Source organism: Cygnus atratus, chromosome 6, assembly GCF_013377495.2.
Source record: "Cygnus atratus isolate AKBS03 ecotype Queensland, Australia chromosome 6, CAtr_DNAZoo_HiC_assembly, whole genome shotgun sequence".
In the NCBI taxonomy this organism is placed as follows: Eukaryota; Metazoa; Chordata; class Aves; order Anseriformes; family Anatidae; genus Cygnus; species Cygnus atratus.
In genome coordinates this window covers 19,388,275-19,409,036 of record NC_066367.1, presented here as the reverse complement: position 1 = coordinate 19,409,036, position 20,762 = coordinate 19,388,275, and the positions used below count along the sequence as shown (strand labels likewise).

General features: G+C 35.0%; 1 protein-coding gene across 4 annotated transcripts in view; it reads right to left on the bottom strand.

Annotated features, from left to right (window-relative positions):
• TLK1 (tousled like kinase 1) overlaps positions 1–20,762 on the bottom strand; it is a 66,142-nt gene that overhangs the window by 29,427 nt on the left and 15,953 nt on the right. For all 4 annotated transcript variants that reach the window (XM_050711424.1, XM_035570859.2, XM_050711422.1 and 1 more), the window contains exons 2-8: positions 12,072–12,190; positions 10,237–10,308; positions 5,910–5,985; positions 3,352–3,398; positions 2,819–2,905; positions 1,633–1,722; positions 752–844 (exon numbers count right to left, since the gene is read on the bottom strand). In XM_050711424.1, coding sequence (XP_050567381.1) covers positions 752–844; positions 1,633–1,722; positions 2,819–2,905; positions 3,352–3,398; positions 5,910–5,985; positions 10,237–10,308; positions 12,072–12,185 — 579 coding nt within the window. In that variant the 5' untranslated portion in view covers positions 12,186–12,190. The remainder of the gene's footprint in view (positions 1–751; positions 845–1,632; positions 1,723–2,818; positions 2,906–3,351; positions 3,399–5,909; positions 5,986–10,236; positions 10,309–12,071; positions 12,191–20,762) is intronic.

The window sequence follows — 20,762 nt, the reverse complement described above, 5'->3', positions numbered from 1 at the left end:
CATGTCGCATACTGTAGAACTGTGCTAAAACAGGCACCTAAGAAGCCTATAAGTACAATTTTATAATCTCCGGTTTCATGGATAAATATATATTTGCACACATATAAATACTAAACAGACTGACTTGTGAATGGAGTACTTTTTGTTTCATTAGTATGCAGTTTAAATACATCATAATACTATGTATCACCTCTCCAACCCTACTTTCAGGAGCATAAGCATTAAGACTCCTGTATCAGTAAAGACATCTTAGACTACAAGATAGCGTAAGTTTCTTATGAAAGAGTTACTGTCTATAACAGTTTGTCACAATCACCTCCATTTTGAAACTGCAAACAGCTGCCCCACTGATGACTGCTGTTCACAAATAAGACGAAATCTATTATGTGAAATTATATAACTTAAGGAATTATCTAACTGCTTGCTAAACAGCATCAACCTTTTTGTAACTTCAGACAGTCTATAAATATATTTAATAATTAGTAAGCTGTAATACGGAAGCAGAAAAAAACCTTCTGCATTTATCTAACAGGCTTCTCAGATTTTCAGAAAAAAATAATTTAAAAAAATATACATTTTTTTAACCTTTTCATTTAGGGTAACGTTGAAAAACATCAATTATTCAAACATTTAAAATATTTGCTAAGAATTCACTGCTTGTTTTTGTGAATAAATATCTTTACCTAATGCTGTCTACAATGTCTAACACTGTAGATTTCTTTACCTAACACAAACAATATCTAATACTTACCCTGAGTAAGTCATCTATACGACCTTCTTTCTTTTCCAAGTCTTGATTTTTATTACTTTCTAGTGCAGCTAATTTCAACATTGTGAGATCAGTCTGAAAAGAACATTTTGAAAATATTTAACCGTTTTCTTTAACGATTACAGCATTATTTTTCTCATGTTGGTTATATTGAGAAATAAGCTACTTTAAAAACATTTAAGCAGGCCAGCACATATTATTTTCATGAATTTTGGAAGTGATGTGGAAGGTTCACATTAAAAACTACTTTCTCCCTGCATTAGGAAGACTGGAAGCAATTGAGACAAAACCACTAACAGTGTGAAAAGATTTCACCACCAATTGACAAGTTATTGTTCACAAATAAGCATATAAAGCAGGGCAAGAACGTAGATGTCAACTAATTACTTTAAGTCCTCTGTATTTGGTCAACAGGTGAAGTAGCCTTGTTCTAACTAACTTGTGAAAGATAGAACAAATCACATTAGAAATTGCAGAGAAGATAAAACAGGTGCTATTGGTTTTTAAATGTCATGACAGGAACTATATCACATTTTGATTAACAGCTCATTTTTCTTTCTCAATACTTTATTTGAACAGTAATATGACAACAGCAGCTGCCACCTCAAATATTATCTGAAAGAGAAGCCTCCCCTTCTAAGATCATGCAACAGCTAGTAACTTCTATAAAAGCATACAAAGTACATTGTCATCTAACACTGGAAGCAGAACACAGAATACAAAACTAATCCGAAAGATTTAAACTATGAGCTGCTGAACTTGAAATCATTTAAGAGTTTTAAAACAGCTGAAAGACAAATAAATAAACATGATTTTTCTATAGTCTGAATTGATACAGGATAGCTCTACTCAAAAGTGCTTACCTGAGTAATTTTAAAGGATAACTGCTTTGGTTGCGTGACAGGGTGGTCCCCAAAAGCTAATGAAGTAGGAGAAGGACTATTCTGTCGAACCTGGAATGCATGAAAGCAAAGATTTTTAGATATAACTGTAATATTCAATTATGAACATAACCTTTTTTACAACTCATAGCAGGAAAATCATACCGAACAGAGAAATATGGTATCTTTATTACACAAGGTACCCTGCATCAAGAACTACCACTATGCTGTTATACATCACTTGTATTCTAGAAAGGATGCAATATATTCTCTGAGAAAACTAGGACTGTCACTCTTGGGAAACAGACTGAAAGATTTAAGACAATACAAGATTGACATAAGGCAATGCTAGTCTTACACAGACTTATTTTTCTGCTTTTAAGTGTTTGCAACTCAAAATAATGAGAGTTATTTTCAGAGAGGTTATTTCCCATGGGAGAACCTGAAAGGGGAAGCTAGTGCTGATCAGAACACAAATTCTGTTATTGAAAATTTCCCCAAGCCCACTAGTTTGCATGAATGAGGCAGTTTTCAAGCCAAATTCCACAATCTATATTATTCTCCATACTGTTAGCAAGAATAAAAGGATGTCTGAAATTGAAAGTATGTGGAATAAAACCAGGGTCTACCAACAGAAAAAATAAACCCTTTCTGTAATTGACAGAAGCTGTTTGGCCATTTAGGCATATGCATGTGATTCTAACACTAACATTATGCATATGAGGGGAAAAAATAATTATTGTGACTAATGAAGAGAATTGTAAAAGGATACAGGTAAAGTATGTATCAATTATTTTAAAACTCGTGATTTATCAAAAGCTCAGAGTTCAAGTCCTGAGTCAAGGGTTCATGTTCCTTGTAATTAATGAAAATACTCTTTTTTGTTTGAGGCTTATGAGTAAGTGTCAGTAAAACATTTCAACATTTTTAGAACATTTCACATAATTACCTTGTATTTTATATTGTTTTAGAAAAAAAAGTCCCACTGTTAAAAGTTTAGTTCTAGAATATTTTAGTTTTAACATTTAACTTTTTTTTCTTTTTTTGCTGTTTAAAGAATGAATTCCTTCCTTTGAAAAAATTTCCTTTATATATAGATTTTTTTTCTAGTTATGCTACTTTTAGACCATGAAACTATCTCCAGCAGTCATGAAGTTCACAAACTTACAGAAGAAGGGGCGGAATGTGAATTCTGAGGAGATCGGATTGCAGGAGGTACACCTCGAACTGGACTAGAGCCGTTTCCACCTTGGTACTGAAGAGAAGATATGACCCTCAAATCAGTCAACCTTTTCAATTAAAATATATTACACAAACACTGAATGACACAGCTCATCTGTACAAATAATTTGTAATCTAGATTGCATTACTCGTGTTACTGTAGCCTTTAGTCATCAAAAGTGTATAGTAAAATGGTTTTTGCCTTTTAACTCAGGCTGCACCACAAAACCACTACAGCTCTACTTCAAGGCTTAACACAAATTTACATTTAAAAAAAAAAAAGAAGTGCATCATCTGAAGAAAAGCTAGACTTTATTATATCTAATATTTTCACGCACAACTTGAATTAGGGTAGGCTACTAAGTACAACACAACGCTGTGCCGTCACTCTAGCTTGGTAATCCTCCTGAGTTCACAAGTACCATCTAAAATTGCTTTCAACAAAAAAGTAACCTAACAAAAAAACTATAAAAATCTTACCTCAAAATAGTCACTAATTTTGTGACCACGTCCCCCAATACTCTTTCCTGAAACAAATACATGAGAATAAATATATTACTTATAGATATCTTACATTTTTACCTGTACAGTAGTTATTGCAAAGTTTAACACATGTTAATTCGTTTTCTTTGATGTGTTAATGTGTGCTCTCCCCATGCAGATAATTAAGGGACTGGCCACAACAAACAGATTTGCATATTCCATTCATTGAGAAATCAGACATGAAGTCACACTTCAATTCCTAAACCTGATTTAGTACAGACTTAGCAGTGAGTCTATACCTCTTCTTCATAACAGGAAACTCATCTCTCATTCTACAGATGAAACAGTTAGCACCTAGTCCCTGCCCTTTTCAAGCACTATCTCAAAGTTCACCCACATCCAAAATACCAAATTAACCTATCAATATTATATGCTTCAGGTGAGTTGCCCAAATGTTCAGCCCAAGGATTTCCCTAAGTGCCAGAAACAGCGTGGGCACGGAAGATGACAAGTATTTCCATTCCTCACAGTATGATTAATAATCAGCTATGTCACAGTGTTCACTAGGGAGATAGAGCAGAAAAAGAGAATAGAATTTCTTTTATCTTAATCAGTATCAAGACTTCAGGAGAACTAACTGGAATTCTTTGACATGAGTGACCCAAGCCATATGTGACATGCCAGAGATGTCACCAAGGCTATATCCAATGGCATAAATACTCTTCTCTATTATGCTTTAAGATAAAACTGAAAACTGGTCAGACTACCTGTTAGGAGATATCTTGAACGTATACCACTGTTCAAAATTTTTTTCTTTACAGAAAGAATTTTTTGCAATAAATTAGGAGATCATTAACCATAGGTCCAAAGTTATATCTCTGCCCTTTTTAAGCAAAGGCTTTCAAGCTTTCCTATTGCTTCAGCCCTCAACACCTCTTACTAGTCCAACATTCCTCTGTATTGGCATTGCTACATAGTTTTTTGTCACTAACAGTCACCATGAAGAAACAGAAACATTTGGCAGCCCTCTCTGTGTCAAGACTTACCAGAAATATTTAGATAAAACCATTCAAAGACCTAGAATAGCATAGACCTAACTCCTCCAGTAGTTACCCATTTTGTGTACATATAACTGCTAGTTAGCCTGGTATTTACCTACCATGTAATTCTGCTAGATTTGTCTTCTTCATGCTTAATTCCTATATATCACTTTATCAAATTAAAATTTGCTCTCATCTAGATAAATCAGAAAGACTGCTTTTTTTTTTTTTGGTAGAGAAAGTCTACTCTATGTCATGTTACATAACTCTGCACTGATGAAATACATCAACTTATTTTGGCACAGCCAATTACATGTAGATTCACAGTGATTTTAACCCACTTTCTAATTACCTCCATGTTCTAAAAACTACTTTTATTCAACATTTATGGATTATTTTGCATGTTACGGAAGTCAAAATCCTAGGTATGCTGTATACAAGAGCTTGTTCCTCATTTTTCATTGTAATAGTTGAATTTGCTGTGCTTCAACTCTACGACTCCAATATTCTGCAGTTTCCTAGGACAGTTCCTTATGAATGTTGCAATTCAGACTACTCTGTTTCACTGCTGCTGCCAGTAAAATAGTAATTATTAGACATTATAATCATGTTGTCTATGCCAAAAAGTTATAAAATTTCTGTCATCTCTAATTTCAACTCCTGCTGGTAGCAGGAAGGATGAGCTACTAGAACAATGGAAATAGGAAATCTCATTCAAGTTCTTTGAACAAACCAGGTCTCTGTGAAGTAACACTTACAAAGAAATTCATTTTAGTCAAACCACATAATTCTTCAACTAATAGTATGTTGCATCATGAAGCCCTCCAGATATGGAGCACATTGGTATGAATCTGAAATAGCATTTCTTAGCTTAGAAACAAAAAGAATCTAATGCAGATGTTATCATAACTAGTTCTTCTCCCTTTTTGATGAATTTTTGTCTTGAAATTAAATTTTCACCATTTCCTCCCCTCAAAAGTCACATTAGAGAGAGGAACAACAATAACCATGCTTTGTAAATACTGAATGGAAAGTTTGTTTCATCCTGAGTCATCTATCCCTCTACAGCACTATACTGTACACACAGTAAGGAAGAATAGAATTCAATCATTTTTAAATATACCTCAAAACCAAGCAATCACATATTATAATCAGTAAACCATTTTTCTCCTTATGTACTGAAGATAAATACAAACCACAAAGGTATTTTTGATGAAAATAACTGCTATAATTTTAAAACTACACAGAATGCCATCACAGCTGCAACTTACAGGCAGAGCTGTGCACAGTTCTTACAGGCTATTACCAACACAGCTCAAGTTTTACTTGCCTGTCTCTTCCAGTGGCAGATAAATTTTCATTGGGGTGGGAAGATGCGTAGTTTATCATCCAAAAACCAAGACTCATCTTACGCAAGCAAAAATGCAGAATTTTTAAGTCTAACACTAAAAACAGCATTATCATTTGGATCAAACGTATGAAATAACCGTATAATTCATTTACAGTTTAGTTTACCTTGGCTGCTTTCACTCTGAGTGTCTGCTTTTCTTTTCCTTCCTCTAGAAGGTTCTGACTGTTTCTTCTCTGGAGTCTACGAAGAACAAAAACAATGTGATCCAACAACAGCTCTATTCACTTATATCACTGCTATAGCATTGTGAGATAAGCTGAAATCTTACGGTACCCAATATCTCAAGACTAAATTTGCCATCAGTGATAAGATGCTTCATTCTTTTATGATACCAATATTTCATCATTTCACCAAGTTTGTGAATACTTTTGTGCTTAAAGCATTATTTTCCAATACAGCAAACGTCATCACAATTCATATCTCAAACCTATCACTAAAAGCATTTCAAGTATGTTTCAGTTCCAAGAACTTCACACGGGTACCTTCAAACATAAAGTTTTCTACAAAAATCCCAAAACGTATATTTTGGCGAAGAACCACTTGAGGTTACCTGTGATCTATAGAAAATTATCAGTCTACAAGTGGAAAGTCAGGACAAGAAAGCTCTAACTTCCTTATCTATAGCACGTACTGTTTATAAGCATTAGCTTTTTGGATAGCTTCACAAAACTACCTTTGGAAGCTTTACAATTGTAACCATCGTATTAGCAGGCTACAAATTAAGTTCTAATTACATATATGTATTAAATATTATACGAAATAAAGTCTTCCAACTAAAATCTGTGAGCTTTACAATGCAATTGTACATTAGCCAACTGAACAACACAGACTCCTGAAAATGGAGTTAGCTTATGATGACACGATTCTAAAAGCAGAAAGTGTACCTCAGAAATATTATTTTAATCATTTGCAATTGCTGTCAGGTAAATAGTTGACATTAAGCTCTCTCTCCACATAACTGGATTGAAACTATTTAGCCACGCACTTTCATCCTATTCGTATTTTCCAGCTTTTAATTTTGCAGTTATCCTTCTAATGTAGTCCGTTTTACCTACTTTATCAAGCCAAAAAAAATTGTTTACAAGCTAATTAACATTTATGCATTTAAAATTCTCCCTGAAGAAAATTAGTTTCCAACTGCAGCGAGTGATGTCCTCCATTTAAAAACCAGACATTCAAACAGATTTATAGTTTTAAAACTAAAACTCAAGTAATTCATAAATAAATGTATATTTGCTCAAGCTCTTCTGATTTCTTTCAGTGTTTAATTTAACTTCCCAAACTAGGAAGTATTAGCACACTAATGAGGTTACCCAACAAGGTCATGATCATCCTTTTCTAAACACGATATTCACATGGCAATGTACAGTGTGTATCTATCACTAGCAAATGTTCTCCAAAATCCTTTCTAATGAATGGAATCATATAAATTACAAGAAACTGAAGTCTAATGGGGCTGAGGCGTATCCTCCCAGTAAACAATGACTCAAGCTGCTTTCAATTGCTTCAGAAGGATTTACCTGTAGCCAAGATTCAGATTAAAATCCTGCTATTTCATAGGCAAGAAAATACTTTTGAAGTTACCTAAAGTTAGCTTTTGAAGCTATGCTAAAGTTACCCACAGCTTGGCATATTAGCAAAGCCTTGACCATCATGGCCTTGATCCTAGTTTGCTCCTCAATTCTAATGTGGTTCCCCTCAGTCTTTTCTTCATAGTTATACTTTTAAATCTTGGCTTTTTAACATCCTCTTTTATGAAATAAACATTTTTAAGCACCAACTCTCAACTAATCAATCTCCTTTAAAAAAAAATTGGATAAGAATTTCTATATATTTTATGTATAGTTAAATATTTTCTACCATTATTGCAAAAACTGGTAACAATGTAACTAAGGAAGTTATTTCTGTAGGAAAAAGTGTGTAATAAAATCAGATTTTTTTTTTGTCTCAACACTTACATCGCCAGTGCGCTTTTTTTTTTAGCTGTTATTATTTTTCATTTGCACAATGAATGAGATGATAGTTTTGCATAAGTACTTTCTTTTAAATCTTACACCCCTCCAAAGCTTTACAGCTACAAACAAATATATACAGCAGTGCTGTTTTTCTCAGCAGCACATTATGAATTCCAATTAGATCAAACCTTCAGTTACTTCTGAAATTACATTTATAATGAGGGTTCTGTATTATTGGGAACTGAAGCAACTGAAAAGCTACAAGCAAGCAGAGCAAAACATTTAAATAACTAATCAAACTGGACAAATCAAGCCACAGACAAGGCTTTCCTCCTTTAAATAATTCATTATCTACAGAAAACAGAAAATAGTAGTTATAATTAAAAGAATGTAGAATCACAGAATCGTCTAGGTTGGAAGAGACCTCCAAGATCACCTAGTCCAACCTCTGACCTAACACTAACAAGTCCTCCACTAAACCATATCACTAAGTTCAACATCTAAATGTCTCTGGTGACTCAGAGAGACTCTGGTCTCTCTTGGTGACTCAACCACTTCCCTGGGCAGCCCATTCCAATGCCTAACAACCCTTTCAGTAAAGAAGTTCTTCCTAATATCCAACCTAAACCTCCCCTGGCGCACCTTTAGCCCATTCCCCCTCGTCCTGTCACCAGGCACATGGGAGAATAGACCAACCGCTACCTCGCTACAGCCTCCTTTAAGGTACCTATAGAGAGCGATGAAGGTCGCCAAATGTATTTGTAATCAAAACAAGGAGGAGTAATCCACTTTAACAAGGAATGGTGGGGAGCACCAAAAATACTGGAAAACTAACAGAAGCACTTGTTCACAATCTGAGGTAGTTAACTTAGGATTTATCTCAACTACAAACAGCTAATACACAGAGTTACAACACCAAATTAAGAACTATGCACCATACCAACAAAGCATTTAATAAAATAGTAACAATATATAAGTTTAAAAAGAAACTGAAATACCGGTCTGGATATTAAGATTGAACAGCCAGTTAACATTTATTGCTCAGAATGCTGAATTGAATCCAGAATAAAATTTGGTTTCAAGTTATTTTGCAGTTCAAAGTTTACTTTGTAAAGTATCTCTACTAAAACTATTATCCAATTATGCCGTCCTTCTTGATGCTTCCATCAGTTAAAAAGAACAACCAAAAAACTGTAATTCTTACAGCTGTATTTTCTGCAGTCCTTTGTGGAGGAAAAAAAAAAAGAAAAATGAAAAATAGACACACCAGAAAAACAAAGAGGTGTTTGGGGGGTATCTGCCTTGTTCTGAAAACTAAGCGAGAATGATTTTTTCTTTTTTTTTTTTTTGTTGTTTATAACTTAGCAATGAAAGTACAGCATGATTACATGAATATACCATCACTGTTTACTAAGAAGCTGCCATTCTTGCTACAAATTCATTTCAATGATTCTGAGATTTGCATTTCTACGTTTTTCTCTCAATAGCTGTTGTAATACAGCAGTTCTTTCTCAACATCAAGTGATGGTACTGCTTCCCATATGAGCAAGTCCTTGTATTTCCATACTACCTTCCACAAGAGGAATTCTCTATTATGAAACCTTCATTGTCACACCATAAAAAGACACCTTACTTCTGGTATTAAAGTGTACTTTACATAGGATTACAGCATATAAGAAACCAGATGTTATTTTAAGAACTGAACTCTAAAAACTTATTAAAATATTTGGTATTACAATTAAAATTTAATTTAAGCAAATACAACTGACAACTTCTGAAAATGGGTCAAGAAACCATATTTCATTATTCAATGTCATTAAGACTGAGCTTTCAGAAAACACAAAAGAAATTTGGAATACTGAACTGCTCTGTGCAGAGACCATTTAAAAATATTTACATTTTAGAATTCAAGTATTAGAATATATATAATGTGTATTGAGATATATAGTATATATTGGAATATACAGTATATATTCCTACCCAGAAGTATAGCTTGAGGTTAAAACACTGTGCAGAGACTGAAAAAGTGGATTGGACTATCAGATTTACATAACTTGGAAAAAAACATTTTGCCTCTGCATCCCATGTGTCCAGCTGTAAAATGATAATCTACTACACCAAATATTACAAATATATTTTCAAAGATTCAGCTAAACACTAGTCAAAGTTTATCTGTGCTGATGAAAAGCGTTACTACTTGTTAGAAAAAAAGTTAGCAAAGTGTTTAAGCATTTTCAGCACCAAAAGCTGTAGTATTTATCCTCATAGCATGACTAGATAGGTAAACCAGAAGAAGCTAGTAAACAAAATCTAGTTTTGTGACTAAAAGCCAAAGAACAGTACTTTTTAGTAACGCATGCTTTCTCCTATCTAGATGTGTATTTTGTATTTTACTTTAAAAGCAAAGTGGAATATAAATTATGACTTGCAAGCATTAAAATTTCTAGTTAATAATAAATAAGCCCAGTATACTTACCTCTGATTCTTTATCACTTAAAGACCCCAAGCTTCCAAAACTGTGATTCGAACTTTCATTATTTGTTGAGGCCTACCAAGAGAAATATAATACCAAATATTACATACAGATTTATAAAACAGCTAATCCTTTATTATCACTCACAGTTATAAAAATTAACAGTAATAAAATTTCATGCTTATAAGGAAAAAATTATTAACTATAGAGTCCCTGTGATTTGCAAGGGGGATAAGAAATTTGATAGGTGTGTTTTGACACGGTTCTTTATTTTAATTTCTTTTAAGCCAAGTAAAACAAAAAACGAGTAAAATATCAAAATTGTTTCAGTCTTATTTGGAAGTAGCAAAACATTAAATGAAAAACCCTATAAAATGATTCCAACAAATGGGCTTATATATCCAATATTGCTGGAAGTGCTGGAAGCTACTAAGAATTCAATTTTCAAAATAAATGATGTTTCAGTTTTCTCCAAGACAGGCACTAGGCTATTGTAGTGAGTTCCTTAATCCATTCAACAGCAAAAATACAACCTACTTACAATATCATTGTACATTTTTACAACAAAACATATCGCCTACTACAACAAGTTTAGGCTAGTGGAGAAAAAAAAAGAAAAAACTGAAATAGTTTCAAATTACAATATTTATTTAAATTTTTTCCAAGGCTGATTTACTCAGACATCTTTTGAACAGAGAATGACAACAAGGACATTCTATTGAAAGAGTCTATTCCATATTCACATACGAAAAACTGTTAACGTAAGTTGAGCTTTTTTTAAATTTAAAAAATGTTATAATGTTGGATTATTCTCTTCTTCCATATAGGAAGGCAGAACAAATACTTTGAAGTACAACAACAACTATTCTGAAGGCACACACACAGCTTGCTTCAAAGCATTAAATTCCAGCACTGCATCAGCTTGCAGGACAGTATAGATTGGTGACATCTTCTGAATAACTAGATCACGTCTGAGTTAAGATTTCTAGAAAAACACAACTAAAAACACAAAAAAAATCTGGTTTGCTCCCCTAAAACAGTCTCTAGTTTAAAAATGCCTATATGTAGTTGTTCTTTGTGATCTTTCAGTATCTGGTCATCAGGGTCAGATAATGACCCAAAATGGAGTAACCCTGTTTAGGCAACAGTATTGCAGAAAACAGTCTTGGAAATTGAAGTAAACTTGAATAGGATTTGTTATAAAGACAAATTTGTTTTGCAGATGTGTTAACTGAAGGGTAATATATGACATCTGGAAGGTAATTAAGCCATACTATTTAATGTTCATAAGGTTTTCACTGAAGTGTTGTATCTTGGTTTTAACATAAATGGACGGATTGCAAGAAGTGTACAATAAAAGTACATAAAATTGATATAAACGTCTGGAAAAGCTGAAGGAATAGGGCTTTGCTAATTACATATATATCAATCTACAAACAAATTTAATTTTGGAAACAGAGGTCACACAAGACTCTGTGAGTCTATTTCAAGCAAAACAGTTAAGTAGTTGGCCATCTCCAGAAGAGACAGCTCCATTTAAATATTGGGAAAAACTTCCACCTCTGATCACAGGTACACTAGAACAAAACCATGAAAAAGCCTGTATAACTCCATTCTTTGGTGTTTTTTAAGAACAATTCAATGTTCATATGGTCATAGATCATTTCAGGATAAACAATCCTATCCCAAACCAAAATAACCAACTAACAATGATTTTTCTGAGATCCTACTCCATCCCAGTACTTTTACAAGTAAATAGCATGGGCAATACAGAAGTGAGACACTATAATATATTAATTCAAAGATAGAAGATCTGAGTAACTGCTCTTGGAACTTACTTTAGCTCCAACACTGCAACTTCCAGTACTCCCAGTGCTGCCACTTACTACTCCTGTGAATCTTGCCTCTAACAGTTCTTGTCTTCTTGGGTCCAGGCTATGAAGCTCATCCATTGCTCCTAAAAATAAAATAAAATAAATCATTATATTCCCTAAAAAGCTTGCTTGCAGTGAAGTGTTTTAGAAAAAAGCCAAAAATGTCACTGGTCTATGCAAAGATAGGATTTATGCCACCAACTTGTCAATGTTTCACCATCTGTTACTTAGTAACAAATTAACTCAATGAATTCTAGAAATTTTGGGTAAACTTCCATGTATCAGAATACCCTTGTCAATTTTGGTGAAAACTAAAATCTGTTAGAGGCGTGTTAAGAGTCATGGAGCCTGCAGTGTGTGATACGCCAACTAGGTAATTATTTATAGCTATTAAAAAAAAAGAAAAAAAAAACTAGCAAAAGGAGCAAAATACTTTCCAGCATAAAACCTCCCAATTCAGCAATTCCCTTGATCACTGTATCATTTAAATTGTTTAGGCTATCACAGTATCAACGTCCAAGTCAAGTAAGAATCACAGGAAAACGGGAAAATGAGGACATAAACCATAGTCTGCAGCACGCACAAGGAAACATGGTGTTATTTGGAAGGCAGACAATCAAGAAGCAGGATCAACAGTGTGGAAGAAGCCAGGAGTAAGCAAAGACCCTTGTACAGGGTCTACAGGGTCTACCTCCTACAGATACTGCTAGAAGGAGGTAAAGCAGTGCTCCTGGCATCAGGAGGGAAAGGAAGATAGAGGGAAGTGGGGGAATAAAAGGAGCTTCTGATGAGCTCAGCCTACATGAGCATGTGTAGCATGAGCATGATGTGCAGCTTTCTAATTTGTATTTAAATCACTTACGACTGTTTAATCAGTCTTAAAGATCATCTAGACAAATAGCCTTCTGTATTTACACAAACTGTGTTCTTTGTTTTTGTCTTTTCAACTACTTGAACATTCAGTTTATCTTCAAATTGGAAACATTTCAGTTGCTTTATTTTAAATAAGTTCTTTAATGCCAAAGTCTTTATGAAGTATTTTAGTGACATATCCCTCTAGTACCTCACAAAATGTTGCAGCCTTATTTTTTCAACTAAAATACAACTTACCAACTTTGTGCTTTTCAATCCCACAGGGCAACACACATTGTCAGAAAAGTAGTTCAAAAAGGACTGAAAGTAATAACCATGTACATTCAAATGGCACTATTAAAAAAAGGTTTTGGCATTCTCTTTTCATGGAAACTACAAATTTCATAAATTCTACTGCTGCTAACAAGATAAACAAAATTCATAGTTTAAAAAATATACTCGCAGACTTCTTGAACTAGCTTCATTCCTACCTCTGAAAGCCAATTCACCAACTCAAAGCTCAAGCACTTAACTGAGGCATATTTATGATGATGCTAAATGACAGACTGGCATTGCTACCAACTGCTGCCACTCAAACATCCACTATCTTCCAAAAAAACTAAACCAAAACAACAAAAAAAAACCACAAAACCCTCAAAAATTACCTAAACGATTACAGTGAGCCCTAAAAAACTACTTTTCTTTATTCCTTGTAATCAATACAAGATTTTGCAAAGCTTCTTTTAGTCATTTTAAAAAATAAAAAATAACCAACACTACCCAGTTGCTGTATTTTTTGGTAGGGTGGGGGGTGGGTTCTTCTGTAGTAATTTGTCTTTCAGAACCCTACACAGCCTCTAGTATAAAAGTCCTAGTATAATGTCCTGTAAAGGACTTTTGTTTGCCAGAACTCTTCTGAGAAGTCCAAACTTCTCAGATAACTTCTTTAGCAATTAGTTATGTCAAAAGTCAAAATCATAAACTCAGAGAAATTACAAGTTTTTGCATGGCATTCAGTATCCTCAGTCATATCGTATTTCCACCTTACCAAAACAGAGATGTAAGAAATCAGTGGATTCTCCACAGTAGTTTGAATTTTTCAAAACTAGTGACCAGAAAATAATTAAGTGCAACACCTGTACACCAGGCCACAAATGCCCAAATATATGAATACTTGCAAATATATGATAGTTTGACCAAACGTTTGCTCGCACCTCAGTATAAATGACATTTTAGGAGAAAGTTTAGCAGGAAGTTTCTGCTGTAAGTCTTAGCCTACTACAAACTGGATCTTTTGGGACACACGCATACTACGATCTCTACCTTGAGCACTGCTAGACTACAGAGCAGAGCTGCAGACTGGAACACAAAGGCCTGACAGATCAGACAAGTTTCTTTCCCACTAAATATGGAATCAAGTTCCAAGCCTCAATCTTTACCTTCGACTCCCTTATTACCCTGAATGGACGCTTGTTATCTGGCAATCAATTACAGCTTCCAGATGAAGAAAGATCAACAGCTTCACACATTGTCAGCCTTCTACAATGAAGATAAAGTTCATTATGCAGAAGCCAGATTCTTCTGAGAACAACCCTCAAGATTAGATTGAGGCCCCCTCCCCTGAATTCAAGGCTGGCACAAACCACCTTTCACTTAAGTGAAAAGCCTACTGGTTTGGTCTGGTTTATTCAGCAGACTTATATGCATATAGCTTTTAATTCCAAAACAAAATACTTCAGCAGGGAGACTTATCTATTGAAGAGAAGACGACAGTTCTACAATAGCCCAAATGTAAATCGAATTTCCTAATATACTCCCCGTAGACACTCAGGTATTATGGTAATACGCATGGCATGAGATTCATGTCCAACATTTTTTTTTGGAACACTTCACATTAACATTGATTATATTACCACCACGTATTCTCTTCACTGACAGTAGCATGCTTTAGATCTAACTAATATCCAGCTAAAAGAGAGTGGGAAAAAAAAAAAAAAACAGTACACATTTCAAATGGTAAGAAAAGCAGCCTGGAAATTTTTTTTTTTTTTAAATCAAGTTCCAATAAAAGTACCAAACAATCTCTGAAACTAGAAATATCAAGATTTAGCATGGTAACTGCACTGCAATGTAATTCTTAAAGTCTTTAAGTAACTTTATTTCAATTTGGAATATCCTAGAATATATTTATCCCACTGTGTTGATGCTCTAATAATTTAACTTCTTAACAACTGAGCATGACACCGTGTCGTACACATGCACCGGCAGATAAAACGAAAGCTTTACAGATTTTTAAATTCTTGCAGTCTCATAAAAATGCTACACAACTGATTTTCTTGAAAATCTTACCAACATGAAGATGCACCTCATCTCTGCATCCACATGTACTTCCTTTTGAACTATGCTTTGGTCTCATTTGGGAAACAAAAACAAACAAAAGCAACAAAATATACACTCAGCTTCTTTCTTCTCTTTCGTCCTTCTGAAATACTTGGCCTTCCTTACCGCAGAACCAGCCAGAAAGGACTTTTTCATTCTCCAGGAAAATAAGGTAATCAAGCTAACATTCTGCCTCCAAGAAAATGAAGTATTTGGTACAGTGACAAGTAATAGTCACGTTGATCCAGTTCTCTTCTTCTAAATAGTAAAACTTTCTATTTATTACAGCTTATACTTTATTTATGGCTCAGCAATAAAGCAACTCAGAACAAGCAGTCAGTGAAGGAGCATGCCTTTAAATTATAACTCTAAGCATGTGAAAAAGCAAGGCAAATCAACATACAGTAAAAACATCACACTGTATGGACTGAATGCAAGTTTCCTAATTTTTAGGTTAGGAAAATATCTGTTCCATTTAAAATAGAACATTTAGGCTGTGGAATTGAGAAATGATTTAAAAAAAAAGTTGACCTGTGCTGCTAAATCTTTCTTCGACAGCATGTTTTAGGGAATCACAGAACAGCATTGGAGACAGCCTTGAAAACTACTAATGTGTTAAGAAAACAAGTTGAGGTGCTAGTATGATGGCATCAAGCCAACCAGCAGTAATTTGAGAAGGAAGAATTCAATTCCAAGATAGCAGCACAAACACAGCCCACCCTCAGTAGAAGGCTTTGAAGTGCATCACCATCCAGGGTGAGCTACAACCCCAAGGCCACAGGCATTCAGTACTAGGGCCTCTGGAGTCAAAAAGGTCCCATCCAACCTAAACCAGCAGTCAACGGGACAGCAGAATACAATCTGAGATTTAAAACAGAAAAATCTCAAACTACACATACCTCCTAACAATAGTTACATATCCAAAATCTATAGGACATTGTTTACTAAGACCCCAGGCTTGCAGCTCTTACAAAATACTTAACAAAAACAGCCACAGATCAGCCATGACAAAGCATAACCTGGAAATTTAGAAATCCATACAATTGCTGGCTTTCCAATCAAGAGGATTAACTTTTTTATAGGAGACCATAAATATTGGGTAGATTATACTATAACTTCCACAAAGGCGACTTGAAAAAGTAGACTACTACATTCAAGCTACAATGAAGATTTTCAAGTCAAATGGTAGCAGTAGAAACAGACGAATAGGGAAAAAAATACATCCTGATGTTCAAGTGAAACTAACCTTTTGAAAAGATTGCAAGTGATAGGAAATTCCTAATGAATACTTACCTAAACCCAGGGTCGGGAAAGAACAGAACCTACTTCATTGATCAAGAGTCATTTTAAATGTGTAGTGAAAACAACATTCCTCAGTCCCTGAGCTGGTAACATCAAAGCTCACAATAGGGAAGACCTATGATAACAGTTTTTCTTACTCAAGTTATCCTCTACTTCTGTTTACTAACAGACTTCTTACCACTGATAAGGTGCCTAGGTGAACTTAAAACACTTAATATTCTTTTATTTCACAAAGCAATTCTCTTGAAATGAGAAGGACTGTGCTTTTAAAAGAGCAACCTAAATAATATACAAGATGTGACTTCAGTAAGACAACTCATCCCATACCTCAAGTTGTTTTATATCATTCATGTCTGCTGATTTTTCCACACGGGTTCCAATGAGTAACAACCTGAACTAGATGATACCCTTACTGAATTACTTGTTTAAAATCCAGCAGCATAAAACCACAATTTTGCCTGAAAATTACTGACTTTAAACAGTATTCTTAAAAGCACTGCTTGGAAATGCAACTGAAATTCAAGTTAGTGTTTTGTCTCTTGTTCCTTTACAGATTTACAGTAAACTTCAAACAAACTTCAGACCTCTCTGTCTTTATAGCCTAGCCCTTCACCTAGCCAAAAGATTTTTAAACTACTCAGGTACTTTAAAATGGGGATAATGTTCAAAAGAATGCAGGCAAGTGAAATATAACTACTGCTTATGGGAGTTGTGGTTGTTAGAGGAGGGGGGGGGGAGGAGGTGTTTTAAGAAGGGAAGGAGAACACTTTATTTAGGAAAAATGCTGCATAATTAGCAGGCAGATAGATCAGACATAAAACCTGTAGGAAGTAAAAAAAAATATATATATATATATATAAAACTGAAAAACTTCGGCCTTAAACAACGTAAATACAGTAAATCTAACAAATAAGAAAAAAAATACTCCCTATAAACATCAGAAGATAGCTGTTTTTTTGTTTGTTTGTTTTTGACAAATGTAATTTAAAAATCCACTTCCAAAGTACTTTTATAAAGACTTTTGTCTGCTGGTTACAGTTGTATGATTGTTGGATGCAATCTTGTTAAAGTACAAAGTAAAAAAAAACACAAAACAAAACAGGTTCTTCTGATGGGGAGAGAAAGCCCCTACAACTTCTGATTTCCCATGAACTAAAGAGTTGACAAGGAAGAGCAGTTGGTTAGGGTTACATGCACTCTTATGTTCAACATTAATTCTCCTGGTGCTGTAAGATCAGGAAAATATTCCGTATCCTTCCTCTCCAAACCCCAAGATGCAATCTATTTCTTTTTCAGAGTCTTTTTTGAAGTCTGTCCCCCCCCCTCCAAATGACCATAGATCTTTTTTTTTTTTTGAATGGTATTTGGAGGTTGTTTATTTCACTTTTTCCAACAGCTCACCAGCCCAGAACTGCCGGATAGATAAGCCATTTTCTGCAAATCATTCTACAACAGAAATCAATTCTTTAACGCTAAAAAATTCTAATGGTCTTTAGACTTCATCTATATGCTGCCAGTTTTTGGATTTCAATTGTCTGGCCAACAACCTGGGAAAGTGAATTAGAGAGAAATGTTCCTGAGTGAACCTCCACTAACGTCTTAACGAAAGATTTATGAACAAACCACTTGGCCCAAATCCATCCAGATCAGCTAGGAGGCATTTGTGGGTAACAACCCAAGGATCTGTAATTCTTCCCACCTTTCAGCTAGGTACCGTATTCTAAGGATCCCTTGGCTGTTACGTGTCTCATCAGACGGCTGTACGCAGCTGAGGCAGAGATGGATTTACAAGTTGCTTATCAAAGCCTTCATTTTGGCTATGAACCAACAATACACACTCATGCATGTGGGCACATGCCACAAGGATGGAAACTCAGAACGGCTCATGCAAAGCTCAGGGAATGATTCATACAACAAAATGGACAATAACTCCCCAAGGGTCTATTCTGCTGTCAATGGGGCTGAACTGGTCACGTAACTATGTCCAAGGCAAGCCAGTGACAGACATCTCCTTTCTAAGTCCCTCTGGTTCTATCCCCTGCAAGTACCACCTAATTGCCCAAAAGCCATATGTGACTCAAGAGCAACACACTGGCCTCCTGAAGCAACCGAAAGCTCTTATTTCTGAGTGACAGCATCTTGGCTACATAGTGCACAAAAGCAATTGGTCTTTCCTTCAGCGCCATGGGCAACAAATCTATTGCACCAGTGTAAGCACAACATGTGCAGCACAGTACCTATTAAAGATAAGCACTAATGTAGGCAACAGAAATACTTATGCTGATGGGTTTAAAAGCTACCAAAGCTTTTTTGCAATATTCACTTGAAACAATGGCATGCCACATCTCATTCCAATCCTGTTCATTATTCAGAAGACAAGATTCAACATTTAATTTGACACAAGTCCTTACAATAGATAAGTTTTTAGCCAGACTTTTCTTTATGCTACCTCTTGCAGGAATTTGTCACAGAACATTTTTTTTCCCCACTTTGCCCCTGAAATTACTATATCATTATTTTTGCATTTTTTCCCCCATCTTAATGACAGGAGTTGGCAAGTATAGAATAATTTGTAAAGATATAACATAGAACATTCAACATTGCACCTACCCAACCATTTCCCAAGCTTCTAATACAACTCCACTTGCACCATGTACAGGAAGCGTTAGCATAGCAAATAATGCTATGAGCAACAGAACCACGACAAGGTCCTTCCTGAGTCTGTTGAATAAAGTTTAACTTAATGAACAAAAGGAAAAGGACAACTGAAAGAACATACGGTGTACTACTAATATCTTGAAATCTTTTACCTTGGAATGGTCAGCCCAAAACAGTGGTAAGGAGGCTACCTTTTGAAAATAGGTATCGCATATTTTGCCCTCTCCTCTACAGTACTTAACTAGAGAAAAACTGAATTCAACAGATGTGTTCACGGGCATAGTAACAGAAATACCTGCTGTGCCCAAAAAGCAGAACACTCCACTTGGACAAAGAACTCCCCAAGTCCAAGATCCTTCTCCATGTCCAGTAATATCTTCTAGACTTAAAAACAATATTGAGTTAGGGAAAAGCTGAGTGTACGTCCTGTGTTGAAATCCCAAACTGTACGAACTTTCCCCATCTTGAACACCCTCCTGTATCAATCAAACAAAACAGGCACTATATAATAATATACTCCACAGAAAAGTATTATCAGTGAGTAACAACCCTTTTGGATATGTCCTATTTTAAAAGACTTATTCTGAACTCATACAACTAAGAGCTTAAATAGTAAAACATCTGCTAAAAACAGATTTCCTGTATGGTTGGCTACAGTACTGTATGCAGAAAAAGACTGACAAAGAACTCAGCACTCTGAACATCTACAAACTAGGTTGGTGATATCCTGAATATGTTCTTTACAGAGAATAATATCTATTATTTTGAAACTTGTTGCTATTTAATGTTGAGTGCTGTATTTTGCCATATTTTTTAAAATCCAGATTACTCACCTGCAATTGTTCTTTGGATTACTTTTGATTACCAAAAGTGATCAAAGAGCAGGTTCTGATTCGACATGATGACTGATAGCTTTTGAACACCACCAACTTCTACCATTTAATAGTGAACTGGCAGAGCCAGTGTATATCAAAGAAACAAGAAGGCTTAACACAGTATTCACTGACCATTTTCTATTGGTCACAGCTGACGACGGTGATACCTGAGAGCAAGTTAACTGACTAGTTCACTCCCGCTGTCCAAACTACTACTCTAAGCATTTACTCCATTTAGAACAAATGCATGTGTTATTCAGTATCCGTACATCTTCAATAAAGCTCTTCTTTAAGGACAACATCTGATTTGAACATCTGCTACAGTGACAGAATAATCATAAGTACAAAGCACTCATTTAAAGTGCTTTTAATAAAGTTTTGTTCAAGACAACTGTTTGGGCTGGGAGCAGCTGGGTAGCCAACTAGCACATCCTCCTGGCATTTCTGGTCATCTCTCACCACTATAATAATCTGTGACTGCATGAACATGATACTACACTTCCTAAAGTCTCCTTTAAAGCCTTAAGTGATCATCTCTAGGTTCCAGGCAACTTCCTCTTGGAAATGGAAGACTTCACTGTTAAGGTCA